The 15,751-nt window shown below is 36.3% G+C and overlaps 1 protein-coding gene across 1 annotated transcript in view; it reads right to left on the bottom strand.

Moving 5' to 3' along the window:
- Lztr1 (Leucine zipper like transcription regulator 1) overlaps positions 1 to 15,751 on the bottom strand; it is a 125,531-nt gene that overhangs the window by 45,929 nt on the left and 63,851 nt on the right. Inside the window, exon 9 of the mRNA XM_089097470.1 lies at positions 7,412 to 7,544. Coding sequence (XP_088953596.1) covers positions 7,412 to 7,544 — 133 coding nt within the window. The remainder of the gene's footprint in view (positions 1 to 7,411; positions 7,545 to 15,751) is intronic.

The raw sequence follows: 15,751 nt of genomic DNA, 5'->3' as shown, positions 1-15,751 counted from the left end.
AGAGTTTTAAGTTATGCTCTGGGGGCATATACGAAGGCTGTTGGCACAGTGTATTATTTATCAATTTTTTCCTTTAGAGCAGGGCACTTCGTATCGAAGAAGTTGTTGTAGAAACTTCAAAAAGGGCTCATTCAATTGGGAATTGGAGTGGCTTGTGCCCTTTTTAATAGTCAAAAGTGATTGGAAGGCGACTAAAACCCCTTCCATGCCCACCATTTCCCGAAACACATCCAATCAAAATTTCGAGATAGCCATTTTGTTCAGCGTGGTTGACTTCCACATAGAAATTATGTTTTGAGGAGGAAAGTCCCCCACAGCCATCAGGGCCAGGGTTGTAAGTTATGCCCTGGGGGCATATAAGGTTTTTATAGAAGGCATTGTCGTAGAAACTTCAAAAAAGGCTCATTCGATTGGAAATTCAAAGGGCTAGTGCCCTTTTCAATAGTAGAAAGTGATTGGAGGGCAACAAACCTCCCTCTCACTCCCACCTTTTCCCCAAATACATCCAATCAAAACTTTGAGATAGCCATTTTATTCAACGTAGTTTTAAGTTCTGGAAATTAGGTCTTTGAGGATGACAACCCCCTCCCCCCAAACAGCCCTCACGGCAAGGGTTGTAAATTATGCCCAGGGGTCATATAAGGTTTCTTAGAACGCGTTGTCGTGGAAACTTCAAAAAGGGCTCATTCGATTGGAAATTGAAATAGCTAGTGCCCTTTTTAATAGTCGAAAGTGATTGGAAAGCAGCTAACACACCTTCCACGCCCACCATTTCCCCAAACACATACAAAAAAATTTTGAGGTAGCCATTTTGTTCCACGCAGTTCAAAGTTCAGGAAATTACGCTTTTAAGCTGGACACTACCCCCACGATCCTCAGGACAAGAGGAAAATTGTGCCCTGGGAGCTTATACGTTTCGATTGAAATATCTGTCATGGGACCTTTAAAAACGGCTCATTCGATTGGAAATTCAAAGGGCTAGTGTCCTTTTTAATAGTCGAAAGTGAATTTAGGGCAACTAACCCCCCTCTCACACCCATCATTTCCCCAAACACATCAAATCAAATTTTTTAGATGGCCATTTTGTTCAACGTAGTTGGAAGTTTTGGAAATTAGGTCTTAGAGGATGACAACCACCCTAACAGACATTAGGGTATGGGCTGTAATTTATGCCCTGGGGCATATAATGTGTTTATAGAAAGCTTTGTCGTTTCAAAAAGGGCTCATTCGATAGGAAATCGAAAGGCCTAGTGCCCTTTTTAATAGTCGAAAGTGACTGGAAGGCTTAAAGATCGATGAGGGTATAATGTATTATTTTTTGTTGTTGTTTAGACCAGGGCACTTCGTATCGAAAGAGTTTTCTTGGGAACTTCGAAAAGGGCTCATTCGATTGAAAATAGAAAGGGCTGATGCACTTTTCAATAGTCGAAAATGATTGGAGGGCAACTAATCCCCCTCCCACTCCCACCCCCACCCCCCCATTTTTCCATTTTGTTTCAAAACTAAATGTTGCATTAAGATTATATCGAAATACACTGTCTTAATGCTAATTCTCAATAAGGCCTCTTAACGGTATCCCAAAAATGGCTAAGGGTATCATATACAGACTTTTTGGCCTACTTCTGCTCTTAAAATTAAACCAAATCAAAATAGCGTAAGTATATCCAAGCTATCAAAGAAAGTAACAGATTTTTTGTGAATGGTATCAAGTTTTCCATTTCAGGTCAACTAGAGGAGGTATGAAACTAAATTAAACAGTACTATTTGTGTCCAGATTTTTAAAAGGGTGTATGTTATTAAAAATTGCTGAAAATTTTTCTCCAGCATACAAATAGCAGGCCAAACTATAAAGATTTAAAAAAACTGAAAGGATTTAAAAAACTATTTTTTTCCCTGAAAAGACTATGTCAATATAAAACGAACAGAAATTAATTAAAAAAACTTTTTCCACCAAATAAGTTTTTCAAAGAAAAGCAAAAGAACTCAATTAAACAAAAAATGAGCAAAAATAAAATTAAAAAATCTACCAAGCATGGACCTACCACAAACCAGCATCGATAAATAAATGAAATTTACTGAAAAATAAAAATGAATGTACATTGTCAGTTTAATATACATATACTGATATTTAGTAATCAAAATGTTAATATTATTTGATTTATTAAAGTTATAGAAGTAAAAACATTTACATTTCTTTCAGTAAAGTGCAAATGTTGTTCTGGCCTTGGGAAGGCATAGGGGTTTTGCACCCAACTTATGTTAATCTCTGCTCGTTTTTAGCTTGACTCGGTTATTTATTGTAATTTCTCTTCGTTTTGGGTTTCATTTATTTATCGATGCTGATTTGTGGTAGCTTCACGCTTGGTAGATTATTTGATTTTATTTTTGCCCATTTTTTGTTTAACGGAGTTCTTTACTTTTCTTTGAAAAACTTATTTTGTGTAAAAAGTTTTTTTTAATTAATTTCTGGAAATGGTGGGCGTGGAAGGGGTGTTAGTAGCCTTCCAATCACTTTCGACTATTAAAAGGGGACAAGCCACTCCAATTTCCAATTGAATGAGCCCTTTTCGAAGCTTCTACGACAACTTCTTCGATACGAAGTACCATGGTCTAAAGGAAAAAAAAATAATAAATAATACATTGTGCCAACATCGTTCTCATATGCCCCGAGGGCATAACTTAAAACCCCTGCCCTGAGGATTGTGGAGGAGTGACCTCCTCAAAAACATATTTTCTATCTGGAAATCAACTACGCTGAACAAAATGGCTATCTCAAAATTTTGATTGGATGTGTGTGGGGGAATGATCGGCGTGGGGGGGGGGGGGGCTAGTTGCCCTCCCATCACTTTCGTCTATTAAAAAGGGCGCTATCCACTCCAATTTCCAATCGAATTAGCCCTTTTCGAAGTTTCTACGACAACTCCTTCGATACGAAGTGCCCTGGTCTAAGACCAAGAAAAAAATAAAAAATAAATAATACATTGTGCCAACATCGTTCTTTACTTAGGGTTGTAATCTATCCCCTTTTATATGGATCATTTGGATGGACTTTGTCTTAAGGATCACAGGAAAGGCAATGGGAGACCACAGAATCAAATGGGGAGGAAAAACTCCCTGGACTTAGATTATGGTGATGATTTAAGCATCCTAGATGAAAGTGTAAGCAACATGAATTAAGTTTTGGAGGTTTTGCAAGTTCAGGGTGGTAGAAGAGGTTTAAAAATTAATGCTAAGAAGACTAAGTCACTAAGGCTAGGAATAAGTGAAGATGAAAAGGTGACGATGGGTAACGAAAAGATTGATCAGGTGGGCAGCATCACTTACCTTGGTAGTATTATTATTAGTAAAGACGGTGGGAGCAGTGAAGATGTTAAAAGAAGAATAGCCAAGGCTCAGGGTGTTTTTTACCGTTAAAAAAAAGTTTGGAAGAATAGGAAGATAAGTATGCGAACAAAGAAGGAATATTTGAAGCTACAGTGATGACAGTCGCCAAATGTGGCTCTGAAGCATGGCCGCTCCAAAAAGCGGATAAAGATTTGCCAGATTTTTTCCAGACAAATTGCCTACGGATTGTTCTGAGTACCCGCAGACTGACAGCATTTCAAACATTAGGCTGTAGGCAAAATGTGGTTCAATCCCGCTTTCTAGGGCTATAATGAAAGAAAGGCACGTTTTAAAGATGAAGGATGACAGATTGCCGAAGACTGTCCTTTTCGGCCAAGCGTCTAGGGCTAAACGGAAAGCAGGTCATCCTCGTATGGGGTGAGAGGATGTCATTCAGGTTTTGCCCCTTAAAACGTGATCTGGAATTACCACAAGTCCCTTTCCCTATTGTCCCATCTGCAAAAATCCTCGGAGTCACATTATCGATGGACTGCACATTCACCGAACACGTGGAGAAGCTTATTAAGGCTGGCAATGCATCACTTCAGACCCTAGTCCTGATGCGCAGGTTTGGCTGCGACACTCAAAGCCTAAAAAATGCCTATATTACGTATGTGAGACCTCTACTCGAATATGCCGTCGCTGTCTGGGGACCTTTTGTCCAGAGCATCCACTACCTTTGCTATGACCTTGAATCTTTGCAGAAACGAGCTGTTAACATAATCGTTGGTAACAGAAGTGACGACTACAACAAACTCTTGCAAGAACTGAACCTTGAATCTCTCAGCGACAGACGATTATCACTGATCATGTCCCTCGGCAAGTCACTGCTATCTTCGCCCCATCACAGACTGATCCTCCCACCTGATGCTCCTGTTAACCAAAGAACCAGATCCCAGTCGAAGCTACAACCCCCTGTCTGCAGGACCAACCGCTACAAAAACACGTTTGTCCCCTTTTTCGTTGAAGCATACAACAAGACTTAGTGTTATTTGAATTCACGTGTTAGTGTTTTTATAGTGTTATGTGTATTTTTTTTTTCTTCTCATATTGTTGTAAAGACGACATAAATTAGCCATGGCTACGCTGTTCGATCTTAATAAACCTATGTCTATGTCTATGTCTATGTCTATAAAGAAAGATTTAAAGAAAATGGGAACTTCCTGTGAGGGTGTAAAGAAGGGGGCTTTGAATAGACTGGGATGGAGGAGGAGCAAACCAAGATTAGAATATTAGAAGCTACAGTGATGACAGTCGCCAAATGTGGCTCTGAAGCATGGCCGCTCCAAAAAGCGGATAAAGATTTGCCAGATTTTTTCCAGACAAATTGCCTACGGATTGTTCTGAGTACCCGCAGACTGACAGCATTTCAAACATTAGGCTGTAGGCAAAATGTGGTTCAATCCCGCTTTCTAGGGCTATAATGAAAGAAAGGCACGTTTTAAAGATGAAGGATGACAGATTGCCGAAGACTGTCCTTTTCGGCCAAGCGTCTAGGGCTAAACGGAAAGCAGGTCATCCTCGTATGGGGTGAGAGATGTCATAAAGAAAGATTTAAAGGAAATGGGAACTTCCTGTGAGGGTGTAAAGAAGGGGGCTTTGAATAGACTGGGATGGAGGAGGAGCGTGCATAGCTGTGTTGGCCTCAGGCGGCTTGGTGTTGCGTTGAGTTGTTAGTAGTAGTAGTAGTAGTATATGAGACCACTATTAAGGGGAGCGGGACTGAGTGCGAATTGTCGAAACCCGAGCAAAACCATAAAAATGAACATGAAATTGTGAAAATGAACAATCCACAAATATCACTCTTTTGTTGAAAATGCCTCTTTTTCGTCAAAAACTTGAACAAAACATCAAAACAAACATGACGTTGGAAAAATGAAAATCCATAAATGTCCGTCTTTTGTTCAAAATATCTCTCTTTTGTCAAAAACTCGAACAAAACCATAAAAATGAACATGAAATTGCAAAAATGAGCAATCCAAAAATATCTCTGTTTTTGTTCCAGCCTATCTCCTTCTAATTAACCGCTATTCTCGATATTTACCGGAAGTTTTTCACTATCCCAATTTTTCCAATTCAAGTCCTTTTAAAATGCTTCTACTAGTGCATGAATGGTTATATTCAACCAAACTTCGTGACAAAATAGTTCATGACAGGCTAATATTTTGACCTAAATCTGAAACAGACACAAGAAACAGTTACAATCTAGAGCTGACTTACGCTTTTTAGAGAATGCGATGCTTTACGCATTTCAAATGTTATAATTAGAAAGCGAAATCTATATTTTTGTCGTGGGCCCGGCAACAATCGAATTATTTTCCTTTTAATACACTTCGTTCAACTATATGTTTTCATTAATCGAACTCGTTATTTTTCTATTAATTACAAGAATCATGGTTGCAGCGGTAGCTCCAACCTAGTAAAGGGCAAACCACGGCCCACAGTAACCAAAAAATAAAAAAAACACTTTTTCAATTCAAGAAATTTCAGAAGGGGGAGGGGGGGCAAAATTAATTTTTCAAGACAAGGAGGGCGGGCAAATTTGTAATTTTTCAACGAAACTACCAAAAGTCTTTTTAATTAAGATTCCCAAGACACTTTTTTTTTAATCTAGGGGGGAAATCGCACCCCTCCCCCTGATTGACGCTAATAGTGACAAGGAACACCGTCTTAATAGTCAAATCTTTCGTATCAACATTCCCTACAAAAACAAATCACGAGCTTTTGGAATGCGTTAAAGCAACTCCAGGATCCCAAGCAAAATATCGTGTTGCGTTCACAGTGCTCCTTGCCGTAAATTCTGCTTCGTTTTTGACAAGCAGGTATTTCTGCTGGTATCTTGTCGTGTAGCTAGAGCTTGGGTGATTTCAACTTGTATGCGTCTATCGTCAATGGTGTGGGATTTAATCCAGTTCTTAAATATGTAGTGAATTCCCTAATTACCGGAACATTGGCTTCGAAAGGATTCATCTTTATTTCACTACCCCAACCCACAAACACTTTCTATGGTATAATTTAAATATAGATTGTCGCTGCGGCCGGGCCCTTGTACTACCTACTAAATTAGAACACCCTCTCTTTTCCAGTCCGTTATGGATATTCTTCCAATCATCTAGCAGTAAATTCTTTACTGCAGGGTGGATAAGTAGACCCTGTTGTCTGATCAATGATCCAACTGATATTCTACGGGTATACGGGTATATGCTGATCTATCAACAATCTGAGGATGCTTATGCATCAAGTTAGACGAGGTCATCTCTGGGTTATAAATGTTGATTGGCAGTTCAAACAAGCTTGAACCTTCTCCAGAGCGTTTGGAATCAGGGAAAATCGAAAAATAGCATAGCTGTCTTTGTTCGATCAATAATGGACAGGGACATCTATGCTCAAAGCAAGAGAACTTGGAACTAGAATAAAGTATTTTTTCGTTTTTTGGTTCATTCGATTTGCGAAAAGATAGAGGGTAGTTACTAAAGCTAATTTATATTAATGATTGATCATTATTATATTAAAGACATATCGGACACAGGAAACAGCCAGAAAGGCTTTTTCTTTGCTGTAACCAAGTAAAGAACGAACCATATTGCCAATAGCTGAGTGGCTATTGACTCGTCCTAGCCGAGTGATTGGCGCATTAGAGTCGAAATCCTTTGTCCGTCAGGACAGGGGTTCGTGTCCTGGTGTCCCTAGTTATTTGGTTGGAAAAGGGGTCAGGGGCGTGATTACGTAATCTCAGCCAAAGTCGACCCAGCTCTAAATGGGTACCTGGAGAAACCTGGGGAAGGTAAATAGGAAGGGTGTACGAAAGAACAGAATGGCTGGTCCCCAATCTCCCATTGCACTTCTTGGCTGAAGGGCCATGAAACGGATATAAACACCGCCAGTAGGTATTGTAAACTCTAATCCTGTATTCTTTATCTTACCTTACACTGTCAATAATGGCAGTGCTGTCAAAAATGATATTTTCTTAGTGTCATCCTAAAATTAGTATAAATTGACAAGAATAAATAGTAACATTAAAACTTACTTTTCTTTAAAGGATCAATTAGGTCGGTGTAGATGTAGCTTAATACTAACTGAAACGCTTCTGGGACTGCATCGACAAGCCGTACTTCTAATGTTGGCAAATCTTTCAACGGGATCTTCGACGTCCCAAACACCTGCAACAGAATGTAAGTTAAATTAAGTTGTCGTTATGGAACTAAGTCAATCATAATATACATACAAGATTAAAATGGATACTCGCAAGGAGTAAAGAAAGACCGCCCCCCCCCCCATTCTTTGAACATCAAAAACAGACAAAAGTAAGTAAATTTGTGAAATTCGGGACAAACATGACGCTTCTTCGTCAAAATTCAGCAATACATCTTCTAAGAAGCAATAAAACAGAGAGAAAAAAAAATACGGGGTCATCTCTCCAACTCATGATACACGCAGTAGTTGAAATCCTTGTACACCTGGATAGGAGACGACTCGTCTTGGCTTCTCTATAATTTATGCAAGTAACTAGTTATGTCATCCAAAGTTTATCAAGGTTGTCCAAAGGTTCACCTCTACAATTTCTGCAGAGACGGCTCGCTTCTCTCCGAGCTGCAAGCAAGGATATCCAAGGCGTCGTCTGCCATAGGCAGGTTAAACCGTCACCTTTGGCGAAAACTGAATCACTTGTTCAACTAAACTGTGAATTTTCAATCCAGTCATTGGTTCTGTGATGCTTTACGGGACTGAAACATGACATGCATCAGCCACAAACCTAAAGGCCATTGATGTATTCCAGTCGAAAAGCCTGAGAAAAATCGAAGGTCTGTGGTGGTTTGACTTCATGATTAACGAGAAGCTACTGTAACTCACAAAACAATCTCAGCTTTCGACCCAAGCAGCCAAGCGTATCTCACGACGGTTTGGACACCTACTTTTCATGCCCCTGCATTTATCCACAAAGACGATCTTTGACTTTAACCCTACAAAATCGTGTTGGGAGCAACCTCGCGGCCGACTGAAGAAACGATGGTTCGACATCCTGTTCGAGTTTCTGGCGATGGTAAACATTAAGCCGAGCAAAGCGGAAACGCTTGCCATGGACCAAAACGGATGGAGGAGGTATACGTCACTCTCTACGCCATTACGTCACTCGGCAGGAAACCAAAGTCAAGTCAAGTGTAAATTATGCAATGTGCTGGATAATGATTATAAGAATTTAAATACTAGTTGTTGAAATAATTTATCAAATCACTATACAAATATTATTTAATTATCATTACATATAATTATTTCACTGTGTTTTGTGTGTCTCGGGAGGTAAACAAAGAAGATGCATTTGATTTTTTTTTCACCAAATATATGATGTCGTATTGATTTTTTAGCTGGCACATTTTTCTTTTTCTTCTGTTTTATGTAGCTTAGATGGTTTGTTTTAGAGTGGTCACTGATTCCTCGGACGTTTCTAAAGCCCGATTTTGTTGCTGTCTCTTTGTGAAGTAAAATTCTTTTCAATTTTCTTACATGTCACAAAAAAAAAACTCTTTTCTGATTCTTTTTCTCCAGCTAGAAAAAAAACCCTCTGAAATAGTTTTTATGGTTGCTCATGTTCCACTTTGAAAGGAAGTAGTTCTATTGGTCCCATTTCTAATGTTCGGTTCACGTTGTTCATAATACGCTCAAACATATCCGGTTTGCAGCGATAGCTAGTAACATAGTAAGAGACGATAACGTCCTATTGTAAAAAATAAATTATATTAAAAGACGATCATTAGGAGAAGAAATCATTGTATATATTGGATTTAGTTAGCTGCCTGATTCTTTAAGGTTCGTCTCTTATTATTACCAAAATAGTAGTTCAACCTATAAGTATGGTCACAGAAAAACAGTTTTATTTAAATAGGAATATATTTTCGTTTTAGTTTTAAATTATTATCAAAACTGTCAAAATTTCAATCAATTTAATTTATTTTTGTTTGCTAAAATATATAAAAAAAAAATCATACTTCTGGCCCAACAAAAGGCTCTATAGCCTGTGTATATACGGGGGACAACTGCAGAACTAAATCAATAAACACAAATAAAAAAAAAACAACACTCAAATGGAAAACTGTCGCCCACCAATGGAGACAAGCCAAAACTAGGCCACGATAGAATCCACGCACAATTCAAATACCACTCACAACAGAAGTTTCCAACCCAACCCAGAGACGTCCATCCCATCATAAGAAAAAATATTAATAAACATCCGTCATCTAGACATTAAATTAAGAAAAAAGTTCTTTTGAAGGTACTAAACGAGTGACAATTTCAAGCTGACTCAGGTAGAATATTCCAACTGATATGACAAGCAGTTAGCTAATTGAATTCAAACCTCATCGATGGAGGAATTGGAGCATTAATAGTCCTTGAAATACGAAGATGGTGGGTACACCAATCAATGACGAGAGATGGTGTAGTTTTTAGGGCTGCGGGAATATCCCCATGGAGTTGAAGACAAGTGATACGATTAAATACAGAAACGGTTTTCATGAACGTAAAAACAGGTCTACGAAAACGTCAGCAACATTTTTTTAAGAAGAAAAGCAGATAAAGTGAAGGTTTACGTTTTGAGAGCCAGGCGGCTTTCTAAAGAGGCGAGCTTTAAGGCTGGACGATATAAAAACCGAAAATTAGCTATACAGAAGAGATTTTACTGCGCAAAAATGGGGCGGTTATCTTTTGATGAATACAAACGGGTTTAGAAGGCGGTCATTAAATTGACTCTGCAAAATTTGAATAGCAGGGTTTCAAGCTCTCACCTGATTTTTAAAGACAAAATCGCAAAAAAAAAGGTAAAAAGCGGACAGATATGTAGAATTTTGTTTCCTTCTTAGTATTACCTTATAGTTAAATTCAGAAAAATAGAAAATTTAAAAAGAAGAAGGATCAATTATAGAAAAACGTATGGTAGTTTGGATAAAACTTTAACATGAAATAATACAGTTATATAGCGAGAGTGGCAGTAGAAAATCTTCCAGGGGGGCAGACGCCAAATAACCAGTGGTGGTTGGGGGACAGAGAATATATTTCAGGATATTTATTTTTGTAGGAATAAGTTTACTTTTAAATACTTTTAGTGAAAAACTCTCAAATAAAAAGAGCAATTAAATTCCATACAAAATTAAACAAAATACAGTAAATTTTTAACGAAAGCTCCTGGCAAAGGATCGATTTATTTAATCAATAATATATATAATTATTGCGCATATAATCTTAAAAGAAAATATATTTCAAACCAAAACTACAGAAAGATGTATTGCTTCCATAGATTATAACAGATGTAGACTTATCTTTATGCAATTTCCTACTCCTTAGAATAGTTTACAGAAAGAGTAGAGATACTCAAAAATCATCTTGCCTGCATAGATATCACGTCTTGATTTTATACCGGCCATGTAAAATGTACCTCATTCATAACAGGACAATTCTCCACCTCGAACTTAAATCCCTTTTATATTCAGACATTTAAAAACTTACAGAACAGCGAAAGAAAAAACTAAATTTAAACTTACTACTCAGCAGTCAAATTGATCCTCTTTCTTTTTATTAGCCTATTCAACTAAATAAAATGAACAGGTTTAAACAATTTTTGTCACAGGAGAATCTTATCAAATAGTTTGTGATAAAAAAAACTGGAAGTAAAAAGTGACTCGGGCCAACATCCACCAAAACTAAAAATGAAATTCTCTTGACAATTGCTAAACCGACAGTATTGGCTTTTTATGCTGATTCTAGATATATAAAATTATCTCAGTTTATTGTTACCCACCCTCAACTAAAATTTTAGAACATGTACCAAGTTTTCGAAAAATAGGGGAACAGCCCCAGAACTGTGAGCTATTCTAACGGGAATACCGTAATAAGAAAATCATGTCAGAAAACTATTTTATAGAGGACTCGATATCTAATCTGAAATATGTTTCAAGCCACATTTTTTTTTCAGAATAAAAATGGTAGACACCGGTTTTTTTGTTTTGTTTTTCACAGGGGTGATTGTGTAAAAGCGAATGTCCAAGATAATTGGGAGGGAGCTCATTCAAACGTAAATTGAAAGTTCTTTTTTAAATGACCATACACGTTGGGCCAGAGGAAAGTCTACTTTTCTGCCATTTTATGGCACCAAACTACCACTTTACCCCAAAGAGGACAAATTTGCAATCAATTTCAAATTGTGAGAAGTTAATTGATTTCAAAGTACCAATAACTATATTTTATACTTCCCAGTTGCAAAAGAAGTAATGCCAAACGGTGGCAGTACTGGATTCAACCCAGTTGATTCACTTTGAAATTAGACTACGTTTGGTGATCTTTAATTGCGTATCAGCTAAAATGAGGGGGGGGGGGGAAGGGTGATTCATTCTTTAGTTGGGGATAGGGTAGACTCCTGAAAAAGTAGATATTAATGGACACATTGCTTATTCTTCATGAGGCTTCAGATAATTTTTAAAAAAGGTAGAGAGGAGTCGGAATTAATTAAAATGTTTCTCTATACAGCTAAAATATTAAATTCCCATATCTACCAGCACAGATGGGGGAAAAGAAAGGCAGGCCATCATCAGCCCCGCCAGTAAATTTCTTTGTGATGACAAATACTGCTAGGAATTTAGTTTTCATCAATTTCAAATTGTAATATATATCTTTTTTCTTTTTATAACAAGTACTTCATTGCAGATAAGCAAATGAATAAAAAGTACTTATAGATAAGAAATCCCATTGAAGAGCATGTGATGGCTTCATTTATGTAAAAGATCAAAAGTCTGTCTCATCCTGAACTCTTTAATCTTTATCGTGAAGTTTGGCTTTTGTCAAAATTTTTAAAGAAAATTTGCAATTGAAAAAAAAAAAGATTTTTAAAAGCATTAAAAAACTTTCGTTTAAAGAGCAGGGTGTTGAAAAGGGAGGCAGTCCCCCTTATATACAAAGTAACTTCAATCTATTATGAGTTTTAAACTTGCTCCTTACTTTAGTTGAAAATTTTTTTCTATTTGTTTAATTACATTTCATGAGACTGTAAAGAATTATGAATGCAATACTTTTGGTAACGCAGAAAAAAGATCAACATTTCAATGATCTCTGTTTGGATTTTGATGTTGATGAAATAGTTCATGATAACTGACGGTAAGTAAGGAGAAATTATAACGTATATGAGGGGATTCGCCCCCTCCTCAACACCTCGCTCTTTGTGTCCCAATTCTTTCCATTTTGAACAAAATGCCTAATTTTGATCAAACGTCTTTGGAAGAAGGGTAGCGAAAAAGGGCTTGGGAGGGAAACGGGTTGGCATCAATCCCGTTGACTCTATAAAAAGCACTAAAACTTTCAATTTTCAGCCGAATGAGCACCTTCCAAAGTTTCTACAACTCCTTCCATGCCGGAAATGATTAATAAATTGAAACCCTATTGCTCTTTACTTACATTGTGTTTCAGAAATTTTTATTTAAAACCGCAAATAATTTCATCATTTGTAAAAACGCTTCGAAAAAGGCTGATTAAATCGTAATAAAATGATTTATTCTGGTACGCTAAATTTTAACACAGTGAGTGGAGAGAAACGACATACCCTATAGAAATAAAAATACGTAAATCATTATGTCGTAACAAAACCTACTGCGCAAAACACATCCTATACCTCTTTCCCTACATAGCATGATCAAGTAGAAAAAAATGTTTGTAACTTAAAAGAAAAAAAAAAATACTTTGTTAGTATTAATTATTTGGTATGGCATGGAAAAAAAGATATAGAAACAGAGCAATTAATCTTTTCTTCCAATTTAAGCACTTTACCAGGAAAATTCTAATTAAGCTTAGAAAATTTATATATAGTGAGTTTTTAGATTTGCTTTAAATTAAGTCGTGTCCATAATAACATGAAGAAAAAGGTATACAAGAATTATGCAGTTGAAAGTGCCGCAACAGGGTTAGGTTTGTGAAAAGATATGAATAAATACAAACATTCAGCAAAAAACTTGTTTTATGAATGGTGATGAATCAAAAGAATCGTTCCTCCCCAAGGGCACAAGTTCTTTCCCATTCTTGGCCTTCTTGAAATCTTTGCCTCCCATGAAATGTTAGTGTCTCCTGAGGTAAAATTCTATTAATGTCCTCAAGTGAGACCTAGCTATTATGTTTATCCTCTTTTGATACTGAGGATTAGGATAAAAACTAAAATGTCAAAGTTGGCTGTGATGTTCGCTTATTTATTAGGCTTTTAGGTTGAAACTTTCAGGCCATGATGAGTGGGATGTTCAACAGATATAAAGGCAATAATTAGGCTACATACAACTACACTTAAAACAAAAATGTTTGAGATTCGACAAAAATTTTTGTTATGTTTATCAGCAAATATCACACAAGGGTTCTCGGTATTAGTTAGAAAAACATTAGATTCAGAGGGTAGAATATGTTGAGAATTGGTATTTTTAAGAATAGGATAGCAGCTTGAAAAATTTTCTAGTTAAGGAAAATCACAAAACAAATGTATTACGAAACAAAATCGCCTATAAAAGTTTTATGCAAATATAATATTTATTGACAAATTTTTGGGTAAGCACTTTCTAGACGTGTAAATTAAACTTTTTTTAACTCATATCAACCCAAATTTTATACTCTCTTTTTTACACAAAAAGACAATTAGCTTCTTTTTTTCTGTTGTAATTCTCACCTTTGATTTGGATTGCAGTATAACATACTAATTTAAATTTTGTTCTAATCAAATTCTGTAAAATATCCTAAAAAAATTAATCCAGCACACAAATCAAAACAATATGTATTAATAAAACCTATTTTCGTTGGGAATTACATTTTTTCTGCTGAAAAAAATCTTAGTAATTTCAAAAATTTGATGGACCCAAAACACAAATCAAAATTTCAACGAAAAAATTGACCTTTTTAAATTCCAGCAAAAAATTAGTTGGAAATCAAATTTTTTTTTTTTGTACTACCACTCCTACTGTCGCTACTCCTACTAATACTCCTACTGCTACTAATTAGGCTATTATGGTATTATGGTGGTATAAAGGTATTACGGTGAAAGTTTCAGGGAATATTAATAAAAAACATTGAACTAAATCAAAACACACTATTTGCATGCAAGCTGTCAAAGAAGCCTATCAGTAATATTACAAGACCGATGTCGTGTATTTAATTGAAAATTTATGGAATATGTAGAGGGGGAGGTTTGACTTACTCAAGAGCACTATGTACATGCTGCAACTCCTTCTTCTGCTGATACTACTAGTGCTGTTGCTACTACTGTTATTGCTATTACGAATACCAACTTTTCTTACTACGACTGTCAACATCTTCTGGTCGTGTACGCAGCCTCCTTTTACCCTCTACCCTAGTCAGGAGCCCTGTATATGTGTGAAAGATATACCTCTATTATGTATTTACCCTCGATAATTCCTTTTAATAGTTATAGAAATCATTAGAAAATGTGTACTGAGCTTCAGTGTAAAGCACTGTTTAAAAAAAACCTACAAAGAGGTGAAATAAATTACTGGAAAAGCCAGACAGAGTATATTTCTTCAGATGCATCCCTTCTCCCTCCAAATGAGCGAAAAATGTTGTCCAAGACAACTAGTGTGTCCCTATTATCCCAATGATAACGTAAAAGTCCAACTATAAAATCAATCTATTGATTTCAAAAAGCTTCCAAATTCTGCAAAATAAAAATGAACATGACAAATACTAAAAAAAAGAAAGGATAAGGAACTCATTTTTGTAAATGACAATATCTTGTAACAATAATTTTAATAAAACAATAAAAAAATAGGTAAAACAGCTGCTTCCTCACTTGTGTTCAAACCTTAGTTGAACGAACTATAATGATCAAACAGTAAGAATGGTGGAGGTACGGCTTTTAATTTTTTTTTTTATATGATGGTACGCGATACTATCATATGATAGTAAATATTAATTCAAGCTGATAGTAAAAATGCTTTATATGATAGTAAAAATTGATTCAAGGTGATTTCATTGAACAAAAATCATTTATATACACGATACTAGGTTAAGTGCATCAAAGGAATAGTTCCCGAATGTCCACGCCTCATGAAACTCTAACATCAAATATTTATGGCAGAAGTGCTTCAAAGAAGAATCTTTCTAGCTTTGGTAGCATTTTCTGTGACCAAAACTCCTTGTCACGAACTATTCGCTCCGTATATATTGAACCTTTACCAAAATATAATACAGAATATGCAATTTCGATGTCTGAACACTTAATTTGCATCTGAATCTGGTAAATACAATTGTGGTTTCTCTTTAGTCTCATGTCACTGGTGTGAATTATTTCAATACAACCCGAATTCCATGATTCCAACAATTCTGTGATCTACAGATCTTT

The sequence above is a fragment of the Artemia sp. Qi Xiang Cuo genome, chromosome 11 (genome assembly GCF_049724085.1).
Source record: "Artemia sp. Qi Xiang Cuo chromosome 11, ASM4972408v1, whole genome shotgun sequence".
NCBI lineage: Eukaryota > Metazoa > Arthropoda > Branchiopoda > Anostraca > Artemiidae > Artemia > Artemia sp. Qi Xiang Cuo.
Note: the sequence above shows the minus strand (reverse complement) of the source record. Positions and strands in the feature narration are given on the sequence as shown.